The sequence below is a fragment of the Psammomys obesus genome, unplaced genomic scaffold, assembly GCF_907164565.1.
Source record: "Psammomys obesus unplaced genomic scaffold, mPsaObe1.curated_primary_1811, whole genome shotgun sequence".
Lineage (NCBI taxonomy): Eukaryota > Metazoa > Chordata > Mammalia > Rodentia > Muridae > Psammomys > Psammomys obesus.
In genome coordinates, this window is record NW_026593286.1 from 30261880 (window position 1) to 30282070 (window position 20191).

Here is a 20191-nt window from a genome sequence, read left to right on the forward strand (position 1 = left end):
GCTGCTCTTCCAGAGGACTGGGGTTCAATTCCCAGCACCCACATGGCAGCTCACAACTGTCTGTAACTCCAGTTCCAGAGAATTCGACACCCTCACATGCAGGCAAAACACCAATGCCCATAAAATGAAAATGAGTAAAACTTAAACAAATAAAAGAGTCAATGGGTCATTATTACAAGCGTTTCCCACATTTCCTCTAAGGACATGCAGTTATCATCTTAAACAGCACACAGAAGGCTCTGAGGGAACTGCAATAGTGCCCTGTAACATGTGAACTACAGCCAAAATGAAAACGTCACCTCAAATTCATGACCCCTAAACATCACTCCAGATTACAACAGGGCCTGCGCGAGCAGGCCACATTTGTTCTTCCAGCAAAAATTATCTCGGCATTTGGCTGGGTAAAAAGCACACATCTCTTGAACATGCTTGCTACACACACACACACACATGCATGCACGATGCATGCACGCACACAAGATTCCACTGCAGGACACCTAGCCTAGGACACGCACTGAATTCATCTAGAGACATACAATGTGCTGCTGCCCTCCCCAAGCACACGTTCCATTTAAGCAAGTGTTCAAGCTGTTATGGTAGTAGGAGCTCCCACTACCAGTTACTCTGGAGGCAGAAGCAGGGCAACACAGAAAGACACTGTAGGAGGAAGAGGAAATTTCCTAAAAACACAAGGATGTAACCAAACTTAGCAACTTGGGCACCAAAACAATATTCGGGGAGCAGAGGAGTTGGGTACCTGTGGCTTTGGATACTCTTCAATCACTTTGTTCTTGGCCACATGTCTACCACCAAACAAACTTTATTTCTGTTCATGAGTTTTCCTTGCTACAAGCAAAGCTCAAAAGGTGTAGTTCAAGGCAAAGTAAAATTGCATTTACGGGGATTTCATTTTTCACTTAACCAGCTCTGTGGCTTGAATAAAGTATTTAAATTTCCTGACCTTCTGTTTCTTCAAAAGAGAGAGAGAGAGAACACATTTGTAAGACAGTTGTGAAAACTGTCAACTGTATGTAAAATAAGCAACATGGTGTTTGGCGTATTGTAAACAGGTAGAAAGAAGCAGCTATTCTAATTGCAGTTGATTTTTTTTTTTTTTTGTATTACAAGTTATAAAAGTCATGTTAGAGAGAGCATGTACTGACTTCTATAAAGTTTCTACAATATCTTATTAGTAACAACTTTTGGAGACTTCAAAAAATAAAAAAAATACACTTACTGTTGTCATTAATATGATCTTTAATAAATGGAATAATGCACCATTTTACAGCAAGCCTTTTTAAACCTAAAGAACTGCCTTAAAACTTCCTTTGCCAATGTCTCTGTCTCAATACAATCTTTTTATTTAGGTTTATATATATCAAAGCATTTACTTACACTTATTCATAGAAAACTCTTTAGTGGCTTAACGTCAGCGTTCATAGTGGCATCCATAGATAATACAAAAGGAAAGTGATCTGCTTTATTTCATACTCACACTGCTCCATCAAACACAGCTTATACAGCATAGCAAGGTCTCAGATGGCTTGTACAAAAGCAAAATAACTGAAATTACTCATAAATTTCACACACGATATTCTAGCTGTAATGTAAGAGCAAAACACACCAACAAAAGATACCCGTTAACAAGAAAGAGGGTTCTGAGGAAGTGCCTGTATTGTCAGCCTTGCTTTCTCTAAAGCCCCTCAGAAATGAATACTCGGTAGCTTGTGTTTCTCCTGTCCACTCAGAAAAAGCACGGCAGCTACACATCTCCATGTTTCAGCTATAACATACTAAGAGTTAGTGTATTTTACAGTTATCCATGTAAATTCATTTGAAAAATTAGCAACAGAAAATTAAGGATGATTCCAGCTTACACAAACACTTTTACAATACAATCTCTATAAAAATGAAGACAAGGCATACAACATTGCTTAAATAAATAAATGTTACCAGGAAAAAAATAGCCACAAAAGTGAAGCAACTTAATATTAAATTGAAACCTAACTGCTCTGAATTGCATTTTTTTAAATCATTAGTTTTCTTACTCTTACACATCTTTACAAATGTTTCTTTTGTATACTTAAGACTGATAACAAGGTAGGGAGCCTGAGACAAGAGACTTGATTACAAAAACTTCACTGCTAAGGTTTAAACATACAGCAGACCAAGTAGAGCTTGAGTCTGTCTGACTCGAAGAAAAACTGTTTGGCTCTGATCAGTGTGGAAAGCTGGTCACCACAGCTTACCTTCTCAAAGCCTTCGAGCGGTCACTAAAGCTGCAGCCATCAGCTCACTTTCAGAAAGTCCTATGATGCTAATTATCTCTTTAGATAATTCTAGCTCAGAATTACCCTTCCTAAGCTCTGCCATTAAAGAACAAAACAGAATGGAACATTTGCCCCATCAGGGATAAGCACAGAAGCAAGGACAGAAGTGTTAAAGCCAGTGCTTTAAATCCAAGGCTTAAATCTGCTGTAACTTGTGGCCAATTAGTTGAGTCATTCCTTCTATTCAGTAATTACAGAACTGGGCAAGTTTTCATGATTAATGAAATCAAGTATCATGTTGATGTGAATTAGGTCAAATAATATGATGAAACATTTCTATGCAACATACTTTTTAATATTCAACTAGACCTAATTGCTTGTTGGCTGGCAACTGAACTTTTCAGTGTACAAACAGATGGATGAAAGGGGCCCTGAGTTTTTAAGTAATACTATGTCTAGAAGTGATTCTAAACCTCAAGATGTTTCTGAAATTTAAAACACAAACAAAATGAGGGGGAAAACCTTTTAAAAAGGAAAAAAACCAGTCAAGTTGTAATTTCAAGTACAGTCAATTTTCTTTAAAATTCAGTTACAAACTGGACATCCTAATGAAGCAATTTAGTTCTAAAGATTCTTTCTGCTCCAGATTTTAATATGGGCTGCAAACTAAGTATTACAAATGAATGTGTATGTTTACAACGTTCGCTAGAAACACCACAAACTTCAGTAATAACAAAATTAGAATTTTTAAAAAGATTTAATAGATTTATTTCGGGCATAAACTTAACACATAGGATAGCTTCTCAAATACTTATTTTCAAATCTACGCGCTATGAGATAAATTTTAAAGATTTCCTTTCTATGCAAACACCCAATCTTAATTACTTAAAAGTTAAAATGAAAATTGTTTTAGTCCAGTCTATGCTGCAAAAACAATGTAAGCATTTCAAAAGTGGTCTACAAAAATACAAAAATATCCATGGATAATACCTGATTTTTGTAGGGTCTCCTTTTGAAAGTTAATTTTGCATTTAGTGTTTAATACAGTATCTGATAAAGAGAAATGTACAATATTTGTTGTGGCTCAATCATAATACTAAAACTCACTGTAACATAGGTTAGAGTTTAATGAAAAATGATACACAACTATGTATGCATGGCTTTTTAGTTATATCTGTGCAGATATAAAATCATAAAATACACTTTAGTAGAAAATGTTAGATAATACAAAAATTAAGTGCTGACTTTCAGGTGGTCTTATGACTAAATCCATTATCAAATGGTAATATCTTTATTCTCAATTCTATCCAACTATTGTGCTATAAATTAACTGAAGTAATTAATTTGAATATAACTTTTATGTGCTCTTAAATATAAATAAAGTAATTAAAATAGGTTTGAGGAGGAAAAAAAAAACCCTAAAGGAAGTGGAATAATTTTATCTGTAGAACTGAAGTGTTAACTGAGAAGCCTGAAGCTGACCAAAGAGCTTTATAGAGTATGATCATCTATCCTCTTTTCCCTACTTGGTACGAGAAACAGACTCCAAACAAAGCAAGAGAGACAGAACAGGAATGAAGAAAACTGCAAGTCAGACAGTGGAGGGCCAGTCAGCTCTAAACCATGAGGGGCCTGAAGAGAGGACCTGCAGGCGCTAACACCTCTTTGGGCACAAGGGATTTCCTCCCGTGTGAATGTGGACACTTGCAGAAAGGCCTTTTGCTAATAACCTTGTAGCTCAGAAAGCCAGACTGACATACAGAGCATAGTCAGAAAGAGATCATGTAAGGTAGTTTTTGGATGAAGTTTACATAGCTCAAAACTAAAAAACAAACAAACAAAAACCCCCAAACACTACAACCCACTGCTAGTTAAGGGTGTGAATACTGGAAATTATCACAGCCTAGAAGAGATTCCTGGGGCGGGGGGGGGGGGGGGGCACACACTTTCTAGAACGACAGGTCTGGAATGTCAGCTAGAATGTGTGCAGAATCTATCTTTTAAGGGGTTAAGAATATAAGGTAATTATGTATTTTTAAAAACCTGTGGACAGTCATGTAAGAATATACACGTAGGTTTATAAAACATGATATAAAATATAATACAGTATCAACTTCCAGAAGTGAGTGAATGTCCATACACACAGAAACAGGAAACAAATGTTTACTGAATTTTTCTATGTTAAATGACTAATTAACAGAGACTGAAAGTGCAGCACAACAGCTGCAGCCTATCAGGTGTTCCAAGTCACACTTGGAACTAATTTAAATAAAAAATACTTGCCAAAATCTGTGGTAATTTCCACTGATAGACTATTTCAGAGTTCCCTCTCCGTTTTCTCATTTAGAACCAACACAGCTTCGGGAACAAATATACTCATGTGAGGAAGCCACACTGGCCTGCCTTATAAAAAGGGAATTAATCTTGTATTGTTTCCACAAGGTATTTAGTTCTCTGGATTAACAAGTTTTATAACACTGTTAAAGCAGGAATTTTAAAGGTGGAGTCAAAGGATTGAGAAGACTGAATTTTTATATTAAACTATTTTTTCCAAATCTGGTATGGAATCACTTTAGGAAGTCTCTGTTCCCACAGCTACCTTCACTTTTCTCTTAAATTTTACTTTAGTTCTGCAATATAAGGACATTAGGAGACTTTAATTTTGCATTGAATTAGTAACTGTTAAGCAATGATTACAGGCCTCACTATGTTTACCCAACTTCTAAGACCATTAAGGGACCGGGTTTGGCTTGCCCAGAAACCACAGATCTGCTGGAGGACAGTTACTACAGTTATTACACATCCTTTCATAAAGAACGTGGACCGTCCAGCTGCAGAGATGGCTCAGCATCAAAGGCGAGGCTCACCACTATAAACTGAAGAACATAGACTGTGCTGTATGAAAGAGACATGAGTGACAGACCCAGGGTAAAATCCTAGGTCTGTCTGGATATCAAACTGGGACAAAGTTAATTATCTCCTCTAATTTGTATTTCCTTGTTTGTAAACTATGAATATTAATTGTAATATGGTTGCTCTGAAGATGAAAAAACAGTATATGTACATGCCAGTTTTCAGCATGTCTTTTCATAAATTCCTACATTAACAGTGTTTTTTAAATTACACCGGAAAATTTTTAAATTACACTAAATTTTTTTATAGGATTCTTATTTAAGTTGTTTTATTCTATACATAATTCAAACCAAGTTCTTTTCATTACTTAGTTCTAGTATACAATTAGGATTTTAAGATTTGCTTTCATTATTTTTAATTATGTGTGCATGTGGTGGTGGGGTCATGTGCACGCAGTGGAGGCCAAGAGGGAACTGGATCCCGTGGAAGCTGTGAGCTGCTCCGCAGCTGCTGGGAACTGAGTGGGGTCCCGGGGAGGGCAGGAAGCACTCCCACTGCTCCACTACCTCCCCACAACTCATACTTTCTTAAAGGGATTAACAGCTCTGATGTCCTGTTATGATGCGTTTAACATTATATTACTGACCAGAGAAAGATTTTTAAACTAAATGACTTTTATTCAAAGGGCCCAAAGGTAATTCTTTTTTTCCAAGACAAGGTTTCTTTGTGCAGTCTTGGCTGTTCTGTACTTGCTTTGTAGATCAGGCTGGCCTCAAACGCACAGTGATCCGATGCCTCTGCCTCCCTGAGTGCTGGGATTACAGGTGTGCACCACCATGTCCGGCTCAAAATTAATTTTTTTGTGTGTCAAATTTTGTGGTGAATTCAGTTTCAGCCGTTTCAGGAATCAGATAAATAGAGCTAACAAGTAATTTATTAAAGGACTTCTGCATCTGTAAATTACAGATGTCAAAGTTTATTTAAATGACCTATACTTTCTACGTTTCCTATTTTTCAAGCCACTCAAGGAATTGTTTTAAATACATTTGCATTAGATGGGAACTACACACACAGATTTCTTTTAATCTGGCATATTAATTTTTAAAGCATTTTATTATTAAACATTAAGGACTGTTGGAAAATTCACAATTGACTGGCCCTAATACAAACTGTATCAGAATGTAAGACAATTTTTCTGAAAGGAAAATAGCAGTTGGACCTCAAAAGGTCATTTATTCTCAATGTTTCAAATTGGAGATGGGAGGAATATAATTTATTTTGATTTAAAGTTTTCTCACAACTGAAAAACAAAAATCCTAAAATGTGTTTAAAAGCCATTTGGACAAGGGAAATCAGTGAAAGACACACAGACAAAAGATAGTAATTATCTGGAAAACCACTGTATGCCGGAAGACAGAAATAAATATTAAGAATCGGAACCACAAGAAGGGCCAATAAAACACAACAGTGAGAAAAGAGTCCTGGGCACAAGGTAGATAATCTTAATCCTAAGAACTGAGACCTCTGGTCAGCAATCCAGCTGAATAAATGGTAACTGTGGCCCATCAAAGAAGCACAGCAGATGGCAGGTCAAAGAAGGCTCACACAGGAGTGAGTAGGTCACAACCGTTGTGGACAGTGCCCTGGGAAAGTGGGCTGCCTAGTACCATGGTAAGGACACAGATTACAAATGAAGAAATGACATCACGACATAAGAACTGCAATCTGGAATTTGGAGATCTATACTTAATTTTTTTTATCTCTCCCCTCCCCCAAATTTAAAACTTAATCAGATAATGGATATTAAGAATTCTGAGAATCTGAAAAAACACAATCTGTTTGCAAACTGACAGGAAACAATGTTTAGGAAAATCCCCTTATTTGACAGAAAGTGCTTTAGTAAAAGACACAGAGACTGTTGTTTTGGAGATCATTCAGGGCAAAAGAAGCAAAAGGAGCTTCACAGTAAGCTCCGGGTATGTCATCACTAGAAGGCATGCTTTACTAGCACATAAATAATAAATGCTCTTCACAATCAAAGATCTTGTGAAGCCGGCAAGGGAGAACCTATGAAAACAGGATTAGCAAAGAACTAGGTTAGGGAGGGAGGACGGTAGCTCAGCCTGCCCCGTAGTCCTGAGTTTGGCAGCAAGCCTTCCTACACAGGAATCTGGCGTGGTGGTCGAATGAGCTTTCCACACAGTGTGTTAGGTCATGGGAAGAGGAATCGTTTTTCACATAAAGCTGTCAGGCTTTGCTGGAAAACAATAAAAGATACTAGAAACTCAAAACTATGAATCCTGAAGTTATTATAAACGGGAAATGTAATCTGATTTGTGATGGTCAGACGATGAAAGCTACTACACTATATAACCTGCCCGTCTACTTGAGAATTCCATGTAGGTTTAGCTCTATACGTTCTCTGATAAAAAGTCTTTCTTAAATAATGAACATGGAACAGGAACATACATAGGAAAATAAAATGGAAAAGGCTAATATTTGTTTTCTTCTGCTTTGTTCTATGCTCTCTTATGAACTTCCAAAATCAGAACCAAATATGTTTATTAAAATGCCTGGAAGGAAACAGGAAACGCTTTTTTTTTTTTTGGAAGGTTAAAAGACAATGGCATTTCAAAAAAGGTTTTGGTGAGTCCTTTTTGGAGCCCTTTGGACAGTGTCTATGCATCTCCATAAGGAGAAAGTAAGAAAATGTTCGTATTATCAAGAAGGGGGAAATGCTTCAACAATGGAAGAATGTGTGCCCTGCTAGGAAGAGAGCTAATAAGAGCTTTCTGTGTTCTACAGACTATTGCACATTCAAATAAAATATAAGAGAAAAGATGGCCAACAGGTAATATGTTTAAAAACACAGCAACATATAAACTCGTCTGTGCCCAGAAATAAAACATGGATACCAGACACCATTGCAGTCAAACCTGTCTTAATTTGCTTCTGTTTTAATGACCTTTAGAAAATGGTCCAAACTGATTATCAGCAATACACTGTTTTTGCTTTTTTCTTAAAAAAATATTTTGAGACCACTTTTGATAAGCACACATATAATGTGGTCATAATAGACAAATATAACTTTAGCGAGACTAAACAAAAGTGCAAAACTTAAAAAAATAAAAAAAAATGGAAGCATAAGCTAAAATTTTCTGCATAGCTGAAATCTATTTAAAGCAAGTCCTTGTTGCAGGGGTGGGAAGGGGTGCTGACAGGAGGTTAAAGCAGTTTTTTTTTTTTTTTTAATGTCTTCTGCATGTTTAAATGATGCAAAAAAATAATTTCACTCCATAAGCTTGAAAACATGTCACAGACAATTCATCCCTATATCTTTAGACACCATGGTTGTGGCAGCGCCTCCCTCAGCAAGGTACACAGCAGTGCTAGACTTAGAATGAACTGCCCTGTCACTGCCATTGTTGTTGACCTCACAGTCCAGAGGTTCAGTGGAGATGACCCAGGTGGATGGGCGCCACCGCTTTAGTGAATACGGAGTTTTCACACGTTTCTTGATCTTTTCACCTGATCCTGATTTGCCATCGTGTGTCGAATCACCTACTGGAAATAAAAGTACAGGAGATGAGCTGTGCAAAAGGAGGACATTTACAAGTAAAGGGGTTTCCTGGCTATGAGGCTAGCTGATAGGAGTGCTTGCCTAGAATGCCCTGAGCTCCCTCCTGGCAGCCCGTGGACACCGACAGTGGTGTGTATCTGCAATCCCAGCACTTTGGAGTAGAAGCAGGAGGACCAGGCTCAATATTATCCTACTACACGAGGCCAGCCTGAGCTACAGAAGACGGTGTCACCACAACACAACAAAACAAAACTGGATGGGAAAATAATGGGGCTGAATGTCCAGTGTCCGTGGAACCCAATGATGAACATTTCTTGAAATATGTGATAAAGCTAGGCGATGCTTTATCAAAATTCAACCAGCTTGTTTTTGAGATGTAACCAAAAAATAAAACTCACAAGAACTGAGAAAATTCAAAATTAATTTTTTTTTTTTTTTTTTTTTTGAGACAGGGTTTCTCTGTGTAGCTTTGGTTGTCCTGGACTCACTTTGTAGATCAGGCTGGCCTCGAACTCACAGAGATCCTCCCAGGGTGCTGGGATAAATTTGAAACTCTCAATTGTATTCTCAAATCCTTTTGCTCTGGTGTAGACTCCGACTTGCTAGAAACAGGTATCATTTGACTCACTGCTGACAGCTGGGCGAGGTGTGGTGGGAGATGCACTCTTGTAATAAAGTTCCTAGGAGGCTGAGGCAAAAGGAGGCTGAATTCAGGTCTAGCCTTTGTCACAACAAGTTGCAAAGTGAGTCCTTGTCTCAAAAAGATAACGCAGAACAAAACATGTTCCAAGTGGACTGAATAAAGGGCCTCTAACATGACATTTTAGAGGGATGACCATCCTCCCATTACCTCTCTTCTCACATTTGAGAAAATGCTTTATTGATACAGAAGCAAGCAGGGTGTGTCAGCTAGCTTGTAATATAAACCACTCAAGCAAAGGGCTAGATTTTTTTTCTTTGTGGTTCTGGAGACTGAAACCTGGGCCTTGTGTATACTGGACAAGTACTCTTCTGATCTACATGTCTAGCCAAGGGGATAATAGGTACATACACACACACACACACACACACACACACACACACACACATTTGGTTTTGTTTTTTCATGAAAGATTTTCTCTGTGTAACCTTGGCTGTCCTGGACTCACTTTATAGACCAGGCTGGCCTCGAATTCAGAGATCTTCCTGCCTCTGCCTCCCAAGTGCTGGGATGACAGGTGTGCCACCACCGCCTGGCTGGGGCTAGATATTTACTGTTCTGAAACCTTTTAGCCCATTCTTTACTGTAAGAAAGCATAAGAGACTTTTTCTTTCATAAATATAAACTGAAGAAAAATCATCTTCTTTAATGTTAAGGGACTCTGGTGTGCTTTCCTGTCAGCGCCAGCTTATCTGCCAAGGTTCCTGCCCACGGCCCCGCTCAGTACATGAGACATAATATCAAGATGACACCAAGAGACTGAGAACAATGTCACAGTTTTCTGAAACTTCTCTTGACTTCCATGACTTACTAAGAGCTGGGTGTGGTGGCACATGCCTAATCCCAGCTCACTGTGAGTTAAGACCAGCCCAGTCTAGATAGCAAGTTCCAGGCCAGTCAGGTCAGACCCTGTCTCTCTGTCACACACAGACACACACACAGGTTAATAACTAAATGTAGATTTTATTTTATTTTTTTATTTTTTATTTTTTTTTTTCGAAATGGGGTTTCCCTGTGTAGCCTTAGCTGTTCTGGACTCACTTTGTAGACAGGCTGGCCTCGAACTCACAGTGATCCACCTGCCTCTGCTTCCTGGAGTGCTCGGATTGCAGGTGTCTGCCATCGTGCCTGGCCTGAATGTAGACTTTACGCATTCATATTTCAGCAAATGTTGAAGAAGTAAGTGGCATACTGTTGCTATTCGGGTGCTCTACCGTTACTGAATACTGATCTCATCTCATCTGTCATGGTGAGTATGTGAACCATACCATAAAGACGACCCCACGCAAAACACAGATGAAGTTGGTCATTCTTCTGACTATTGTGATACCAGCTTTTTAGTTATTAATGACCGAAAAGGGGAGAAGGGAAAAGAAAGAAATGAAAGAAAACCCATTTCCCCCCTTTACAAAAATCTAATTCCTTCCAAGGCCCAGTCTCTTTTGTCTCTGGAAGTGATCAAGGTAAAGAATCAACAGTTGAAATGTAAACTGATTCTTTTTTATTTAACTGTCCCAAGTACACTGCATGGTCCCTCCACTTACTCTGTATACTGCTGCCGTCCAGAATATTTGTGGCTGAGAGATCCAGAGAATTGGGCCTCTGTGCTCTTCTGGGCTTTGACGGCCCAGGATCTGCAACTGTGCTTGTAACACCTTGTGTAAGTACATCTTGTTCTGAAGATGGATTGCTGTTGTTGTTATTGGAATTAGTTCGGCCACCTTCTAATGGCCGCTCCCTCCTGTCTACCAAGCGATCCAGAACCCCTTCATCACGGCCAGCTTGTTGCTCTCGTCTTAGTAGAGGTTCATGCTCATCAGGGCTGGAATTGATATTCAGACGGGTATCTTCACCAATGAATTGATTCTGCAGCATTTCTTGGGCCCTATGAGCCACCATGTTGGCTGCCTGGCCAGTTGGCACTGCCCCATTGGCATACTGGGTTGTGGCAGCATGGGAATTAACACTGTGGCTTCTACCGGCCACACCATTCATAGTGACTGTCGCCACGTGAGGTTCTGCTGCATTGATTGTATTCATCTTGGCAACTCCAGTTTCTACTTGCTTCAAGTTTGATTTGTGCTTGTTGCCAAATTTTAGCCGGGGTTCTTTTGTTGAATTTTTGGTGTTCAAAGGCAAACTAGTAGGTCTCTTAGGAAGGTTCTGTTGCTTAGGGAGAGGATAGATTTGAGCAGGTGGAACGTCAGGAATTAAACATGCCTGACCGTTGGCAGCCTGTGTGAAGTCCTGCTGTCCAGTCACCTCCACTGCAAGCTTTATTAGTGGGTAAAGCAGGCTGGAACTGGTACTGCTCAGGGGGTCTGGCCCACTGAACTGTTTCAGAGAATGCTCCATGAGATTCTCGTCGGAGCTCTCCTTGAGGTTCTTATCAACTTCTTTCGGGTCTAGCTTATTAGTCTCCAAGTCTTCTTCCGTCAGCTGTAAGCAGACGGGGGTTGGCCCGATTGACTGTGCGACATTGGTGGCATGCAGATTTGTTTCATCCGGGTATGGCACCTCAGATATAGTGGTCATGCCGGTACTTGGGGTGAGGCCAGTGGTGTTTGTGGTGGTTGTGTTTGTGGACAGGCTGGTGACACTCGTTTCGGGGCTGGGGACTCGAGCTTGTGCTTGCTGTCGTTCATAGTTAATTGAATTTCGGTTCTTTTCTCCTATAGTCAAAGGGGTGCTAGACATCGAATGCTCAGAGGAAATATTCTTCACAATGCTGTCAGTGTGATGGATGGAGTCTTCAATATATGAGGAAGAAGAATAATCCGGGTAAGGCCCAATTTTTGGCACACGCCTATTGTGTGACAGGTTGCTTGAAGGGAGAGAGAAAAAAGAGTTTGGCATTGAGAATGTAAACTTAGGACAAATTGCCTATTCCAAGTAAACACCACTGATTTCAAAGTCCAACTGCTTTTTTATTTTTTCATGCTTTACATTCTTTTTATTGCGCTTATTTAGTATGTACATGGCATGTTTGTCAGGCTTGGTGGCAAGCTCTTCACCCACCAAGCCATCTCACTTGTCCTATTTTACTAATTCATATTTAAGAGGTTACTTCAAAATTCTAGTAATTAATAACAGCTTGCTAAACACAATTTTTTTTTTTTTTTCAGAGCTGAAGACCAAACCTAGGGCCTAGCAAGTGCTCTACCACTGAGCTAAATCCCCAACTCGCTAAATACAAATTTTATGAGTTTTTAAAATATGAAATCTTTAAGGTTCTATGAAAATCTAAATGGTTCCTATTTGAGGTTGGTCTGATGCTAATTACTGGCCCTCTGTGTAAACCTGCCTAAGTCATTATACCTGATTGGCTAATTAAAGAGCTTATACCTGAGCAGGACAGAATGGGGTAGGCGTGGCTAAGGTTCCTGGGCTTTGAAGAATCCCAGGAGGAATAACAAGAAAGGGCCAGATGGGAAGAAAGGAAGGAGGAGGATGCCATCATGGGTTAGTGTGGAGAAAAAACCATGTGGGACTTGAGAAAGGATTCCAATGATGGGGCAGAAAGGCCCAGAGGAAGAATAAAGCAAGTACCATGGGACTATGTCTGGAAGGGAGAGCAGACGAGGGGGATTAAGGCAGATGGCACTGGACGGGGGCTGGGAGATTGATTGTGAAAATACTGAGACAGTGTAATTGAAATATCTGCCTGGCCAAAGGTAAATAAGGCAATTATAAAATCTAACAGGTGTCTGTGTCTTATTATTTGTGATAGCAGGTTAGACAATACCTCCATAATAATAATAGGGCTAATAATAAATAATATATAGCTCAACACCTTTCCATATTTACAACAACAGGTTCCAGATAGAATGTTTACGAATGCTCAATATTTGGTTTCCAAGGGTTAATTTAGGGGATGGAGGGATGAATCAGTGCTTAAATGGCCCAGCTGCTCTTTGATTCCCAGCACCCACTGGCAGCTCACAAATGCCTGGAATTCCAGTCCCTGAAGATCCAGTGCCATCTCCTGGCCCTGGCAGGCAGTGCAGGAACATGGAGCACATTCATTCAGGCGCTCATACACATAAAATAAAAACAAAATCTAAAAAAAAAAGAAAAAAAATACATGAAAGAGTTCATTCTAAAAAAGAAACTCACCTATGATTCTATAACACCAGCAAATATCAACAAATACATTTTTATGAATTTTATGAGTAGGCAGTGTTTTGTAACTGGAGGTGCCATGAGATAATTATTTTGTATTCCTGTAATTCTAGATCCAATAGTACATGCTCCACAAATATGTTATGAGCTAGGTTCAAATGGCCAAGTGATAAAGAGAACAGAATTTGTTCATTTCCTCAAAGCACCCACCTTTAAGCAGCACAGACTAGCAATAGAACACGCCTTCCTGGGGTAGCCACTACCAGTGAAAGTTATGGAGGTGAGATGTGAGGCAGAATATGACACTCAGCTAGGGACAGAGACTTATAGGGCTCCTTCAGTTACTGAGGTGCATAACTGGCATCATCACTCCTTGGCAGTGACAGCTCTGGGCTGTCACACGGTTCTATAATTATTTAAAATCTCATCACAGAAAGCATTAAGGATGGCCTTCCCTGAGGTAGCCAGGGTCCTGGGATATTAACAGATAAAAGTATTACAGAAGACAATCAGCAGCTGAAGGAAATGAGGCTCTGTAAAAGAAGACTGCTGTACTATAAGGGAATGACAGCAAGGCAAAGAGAAGGCTACTGCCTAGCCGTGAGAAGAGAAGCGGAGGAGATAGGGAGAAGTTAAGGCTCAACAAAATGAAGCCTACAGTGCAAACAACTATTGAATAAACTATTATTTAAGGAAAACTTAGAAGATACCAGAGGTGTAAGGACCCGTTCCAAAGAGAGGTGAATGCACAAGAAAAGGGGGAAAGAAACAAAGAGAGAGAAAGAAAGAGAAAGTAGAAAGAGAGAAAGAAAAAGAGTAAAAGAGTGCTCGCTTCGGCAGCACATATACTAAAATTGGAACGATACAGAGAAGATTACATGGCCCCTGCGCAAGAAAGACACGCAAATTCGTGAAGCGTTCCATATTTTTCATGTAGAAAAATGCAAATAGATCCATAATTATCACCCTGAACAAAACTAAAGTCCAAGTGGATCAAAGACCTCAACATAAAACTAGACACATTAAATCAGTTAGAAGAAAAAGGAGACCCTAGAACTCATTGGTACAGGAGACAACTTCCTGAACAGAACACCAATAGCACAGGCTCTAAGAGCAACAATCAATAAATGGGACCTCATGAAACTGAAAAGCTTCTGTAAAGCAAAGGACACCGTCATCAAAACAAAACAAATGCCTACAGATTGGGAAAGAATCTTCACCAACCCTCTATCTGACAGAGCGCTAATATCCAGTATATATAAAGAACTAAAGAAGCTGAAAAACAACAAACCAAGTAATCCAATTAAAAAATGGGAAACAGAGCTAAACAGAGAATTCTCCATAGAGGAATATCGAATGGCAGAGAAACACTTAAAGAAATGCTCAACCTCATTAGCCATCAGGGAAATGCAAATCAAAACGACCCTGAGATTTCACCTTACACCCATCAGAATGGCCAAGATAAAAAACTCAAGTGACAAGACATGCTGGAGAGGTTGTGGAGAAAGGGGAACCCTTCTCCACTGCTGGTGGGAATGTAAATTTGTACAACCACTCTGGAAATCAATCTGGCGCTTTCTCAGACAACTAGGAATAGCGCTTCCTCAAGATCCAGCCATACCACTCCTAGGCATATATCCAAAAGAGGCTCAAGTACACAATAAGGACATTTGCTCAACCATGTTTGTAGCAGCTTTATTTGTAACAGCCAGAAGCTGGAAACAACCCAGATGCCCCTCAACTGAAGAATGGATACAGAAATTGTATTACCTCTACATAATGGAGTATTACTCAGCAATGAAAAATAAGGAAATCATGAAATTTGCAGGTAAATGGTGGGAACTGGAAAGGATCATCCTGAGTGAGCTGTCGTAGAAGCAGAAAGACACACACGGTATATACTCACTCATAGAGACATATAATATAGGATAAACCTACTAAAATCTGTACACCTAAAGAAACTAATCAAGAGGGAGGATCCTGACTAAAATGCTCAATCCTCATCCTGAAAGGCAAAGAGGATGGACATCAGAAGAAGAAGAAAACAGGAAACAAGTTAGGAACCTGCCACAGAGGACCTCTGAAAGGCTCTGCCCTGCAGACTACCAAAGCAGATGCTGAGACTTATGGGCAACCTTTGGGCAGAGTGCATGGAATCTTATGAAAGAAGTGGGAAATAGTAAGATCTGGAGAGGACAGGAACTCCACAAGGAGAGCAACAGAACTAGAAAATTTAAACACAGGGGTCTTCCCAGAGACTCATACTCCAACCAAGTACCATGCATGAAGATAACCTAGAACCCCTGCACAGATGTAGCCCAAGGAAATTCAGTGTCCAAGTGGGTTCCATAGTAATGGGAACAGGGACTGCCTCTGACATAAACTGATTGCCCTGCTCTTTGATCACCTCCCCCTGAGGGAGGAGCAGCCTTATCAGGCCACAGAAGATGGCAATGCAGCCACTCCTGATGAAATCTGAAGGACTAGGATTAGAAGGAAGGAGAGGAGGACCTCCCCTTTCAGTGGACTTGGGGAGGGGCATGTGTGAAGAGGGGAGAGGGAAGGTGGGGTTGGGAGGAGAGGAGGGAGGAGTTTATGGGGGGATACAAAGTGAATAAAGTGTAATTAAAAAAAGTTAAAAAAATAAATAAATGAAAAAAAGAGTAAGAGAAAGAAAAAGAAAGACAGAAAGGAAGGAAGGAAAGAAAAAGAGAAAAAGAAAGGAAAGGAAGGAGGGAAAGAACGAACGAGCCAGGGTCCTCTGCAAGAGCAACAAGGGCTTTTAACCACTGAGCCATCATCTCTCTGGTCCCTTGGTCCCTGACTCTTGACAGACAGATATATAAACTGCACATTTTACAGCAGAAATATAGAATGAAGAAGGAAGCAGAAGACTCCCATAATACTTGTTTTTTTAATTTTTTTATAATTTAATTTTTATTTTATGGGCATCAGCATGAAGGTGTCAGATCCCTTGGAAATGGAGACAGTTGTGAGCTGCCATGTGGGTGCTGGGAATTGAACCCGGGTCCTTTAAGGAAGAATAGTCAGTGCTCTTAACCACTGAGCCATTTCTCCAGCCTCTCATAATACTTGTAAAGTGAGAACACTTCTACTCAGAACAAGCAGTCTCTACTCTCCTTGGTTTGTGATGCAAAGTATATAACTGAAGCTCATCCATCTACGTACAAGTAGTGCAAACAGCCACATAACACAAACTGTTCTTACAAATCAGAACAGAAAATAGAAAAAAATTCAAGGATGAAGTTTACTTTTATCTTCATATCCCCTGGTAATATTTTCCTGAGTGTTTTCCAGAAACTTTTAAATATTTATTAGATGAAATAATAAAGTTGTTATTTTTACTTCCAAATACAGGACCAAGAAATACAGGTGATCTATTTACAAGTACAAAACTATAGGGATGTTTGGCTTTTCAACTTTCGAGACAGGGTCCTAATCTGCAACCCAGGTTGGCCCGGAATTCGTCATGTAGTCTAAGTTGGCCTTGAACTTGTGGCAATCTTCTCACCTCAGCCTCCCAAGCTCTGAAATGACGGGCATTAGCTAGTATGCCTGGCTTAATTTCTTTAAAAAACTTCTTTATTTAGGGTCTAAAATTATAGTTCTAACAAAGGAAGTGTCTCATAAAACAGTATCATGGAAGTAGAAAGGCCTTTTGGGTCATGTTAAAGTGAATGTATTAGCAGTGTATTCTTTAAGAGGGAACAGTGGCTAGGCAGTCTGAGAGTCTTAGTGTCCAGTCAAACAGCAGCTAAATATGTAGACAAAGTCTTGTTCGTTTTTTTTTTTTTTTTTAAAGAATATCACTAATAACTAAAGATATACCACATAATATATGTAGAAGCAATTATAAACTTTTTATACTATGAAAACATTTGACCTTTAACATGAAAGGTGAGTTACATTAATAAAAACTAATTTCTTTCTTTCAGCTTTTGTTTCTCTGTGTAGCCTGGCTGCCCTGGAACTTGCTCTGTATTCCAGGCTGGCCTCGAACTAAGATCTGAGTGTTAACGGTGTGTGCCTCCATGAGCAGCTAGTAAAGACTAATTTCTTTTACTGTGCATTTAGATATAAGGATACATATTCTGTCTTGTATTCATAACGAACAAATATTTTCAGTACAAGAATGGAAATACTGAGGGGCTAGAGAGATGGCTCAGTGTTTAAGAGCACGAATTCGTGCAGAGGACCTGACTGCAGGTCACAGCACCAGAGTCCACAATCCACATCTCTAGCCTCCAGATACCTTAACTCATGTGCACATCCCTACTCCCCGTACACGTAATTAAAAACGACATGATGACCTTTTACACTGATAGGTGTGAGTTATCACACTATTAGGCTGGCTTACTAGCATTTACTTCCTATCCTTTATCTGGTCTCAGTTGCCAATACCATGTGATAGATGCCAAAGCCCTCAGGGTCTTACCGTTCATTCTGCATAGCAGTAGACATTGGATTGACTGTTGGGCTCACTGATTTGTTCCTTTCCCAGATCATCATAAGTTCAGCCATTCTCTCCTCAGCACACTGTGCAGTAAGCCGGGCCTCTGCATCCTGGTCCCAACAGTCTTCAATTGTTTCCTTGAGTGACCTCACTGCCTGTAACACAAAATACATCAGACAATATGCTGTTCTTAAAAACTGTATTTCGGTTTTTAATTTGAAATATGTCAAAGAAAGTCATATATTATGTACACACATATGTGTGTGTGTGTGTTGCCCACCCCCAGACAAGGTTTCTCTGTGTAGCCCTGGCTGTCCTGGAACTCACTCTATAGACAAGGCTGGCCTTGATCTCTTGAGATCTGTCTGCCTCTGCCTCCTGTGTGCTGGGATTAAAGGCTTGTGACACCACGCCAGGCTCCAAATTAATATTTAAAAAAATGCAAGTATGCTATGTTGAATGTATTTCGTCAAGGCCTACAGTCTATCTCCTGCTGTCAACAGCCACTGATCACGCTTCAAAAATAAGTTTTCAGGGTGGCTCAGAGAGCAAAGTCACCTGCTACGAAACTTGGGTGATCTAAGTCTGATCACCAAAAGGAAGGAGACAGTTGGAGAGCTGGCTCACTGGTTAAGAGTATTGACTGCTTGTCCAGAGGACCCGGGTTCAAATCCCAGCACCCACATGACAGCTCACAACTCTCTGTAACTCTAGTTTCAGGGAATCTGACACCCTAATACTAATGTATACACACACACACACACACACATATACGGCACAAGCCTTTAATCCAATGGGAGGCAGAGGCAGGAGAATTTCTGTGAGTTTGAGGCCAGCCTGCTCTACAAAATGAGTTCTGGGACAATCAAGGTTATTAAAGAGACCCTATCTCAAAAATCAAAAAGGGAAGAAGAGAGCTGATGTCTACTGAGTTGTTCTCTGTTTCTCCACACACACACACGCTCTGGCACGTGTGCACCCACACGCTGCCCATAATATATACAGAAGTCAATCAAAATTAGAATATACTAAAAAAACTTTTCAATTTAATGCAGTTTTGCCACTTAGCTATGTTCCATCTCTAGATGAGCTTTTCTCCTTTTCCTCTAGTTAGGAGTGTGTCATTTCAGCCCCAAACTTAAAGTAGTCTCATTCTGTGGTATCGGCAACAAAACAACAGTCTTCCTTTGGGGAAAGTTAGTTAACTTCCTTTAGAAAACAAGCATTAGGGGGATGGAACTCAGTTGAAAGCCCTGGGTTTGATACCAAGCATCCTAAAAATGGCATGGTGGTCCATGCCTGTAATCCAAGCAGTGGGGAGATAGAGGCATGGGGATAAAAAGTTCAAGATCACCCTTGGACACACAGTGAGCTCTACGACAGCCTGGGCCGACAGCCTGGGCTGCACGAGACCCCATCTGAACAAACTGAAGGAAAACAAAAGCGAGCCCAGACACTGGAGCCAGGTGTGGTGGTGACGAGCACTCATTAGGAAGGGTTACAATGAGTTTGAGGTCAAGGTGCATCACAGTGAACTCCAGACGTTCAGTTACTTAGGGAGAGCCTTTCTCAGACATAACAAACAACTCAAACAGACATTAGCTAGGTGTGCTGACACACATCTTTAATACAAGAGGTGGGAGACAGAGGCAGGCGGATCTCTTGAGTTCTGATGCCACCATGGTTTAAACATGGTCCAGTTTAAGGTACAGCTACACAGTGACATCCTGTCTCAAAAACAAAACGGAGCATTCCAAAATACAAAATAATCTTAACAGGGGCCGGGGAGAAGGCCCCTGTTAAGTGGGTAAAACACTTGCACTGAAACTGTGAGGCCTGGAGTTCGGATTCCTGGAACGTACAAAAAGAAGCTGGAACATTGCGTGTGGTGGCCACCTACGTCTCAGCACTTGGGAGGCAGAGTCAGTGAATCCCTGAAGCAAGTTTGGAATCAGTGAGCTAGAACCCGTGAGCTCTGCAAGAGACCCTGAGCCAGCCACTAACAACTGAAGAAAAAAACCTCCAACATCAACTTTGGGCCTACACACACACACACACACACACACACACACACACACACACACACACCTCCTCCAATACTTAGACATTTAACACTCAGGTTAACACACACACACATACACACAAACACACACACACACACACACACACACACACACACACACACACACACA

General features: G+C 40.2%; 1 protein-coding gene and 1 non-coding gene across 3 annotated transcripts in view; one reads left to right on the forward strand and one right to left on the reverse strand.

Annotated features, from left to right (window-relative positions):
* Positions 1-1239: 1239 nt before the first annotated feature.
* The window catches only part of Bmpr2 (bone morphogenetic protein receptor type 2), a 131173-nt gene continuing 112221 nt past the window's right edge, over positions 1240-20191 (reverse strand). For both annotated transcript variants that reach the window (XM_055616482.1, XM_055616481.1), the window contains 3 exons: positions 17982-18154; positions 10948-12227; positions 1240-8687 (listed from right to left, as the gene is read on the reverse strand). In XM_055616482.1, the coding sequence (XP_055472457.1) occupies positions 8437-8687; positions 10948-12227; positions 17982-18154 (1704 nt within the window). In that variant the 3' untranslated portion in view covers positions 1240-8436. The remainder of the gene's footprint in view (positions 8688-10947; positions 12228-17981; positions 18155-20191) is intronic.
* LOC129684056 (U6 spliceosomal RNA) lies at positions 14350-14455 on the forward strand. The gene has a single exon (XR_008721247.1). It is a non-coding gene; the product is annotated as a U6 spliceosomal RNA (small nuclear RNA).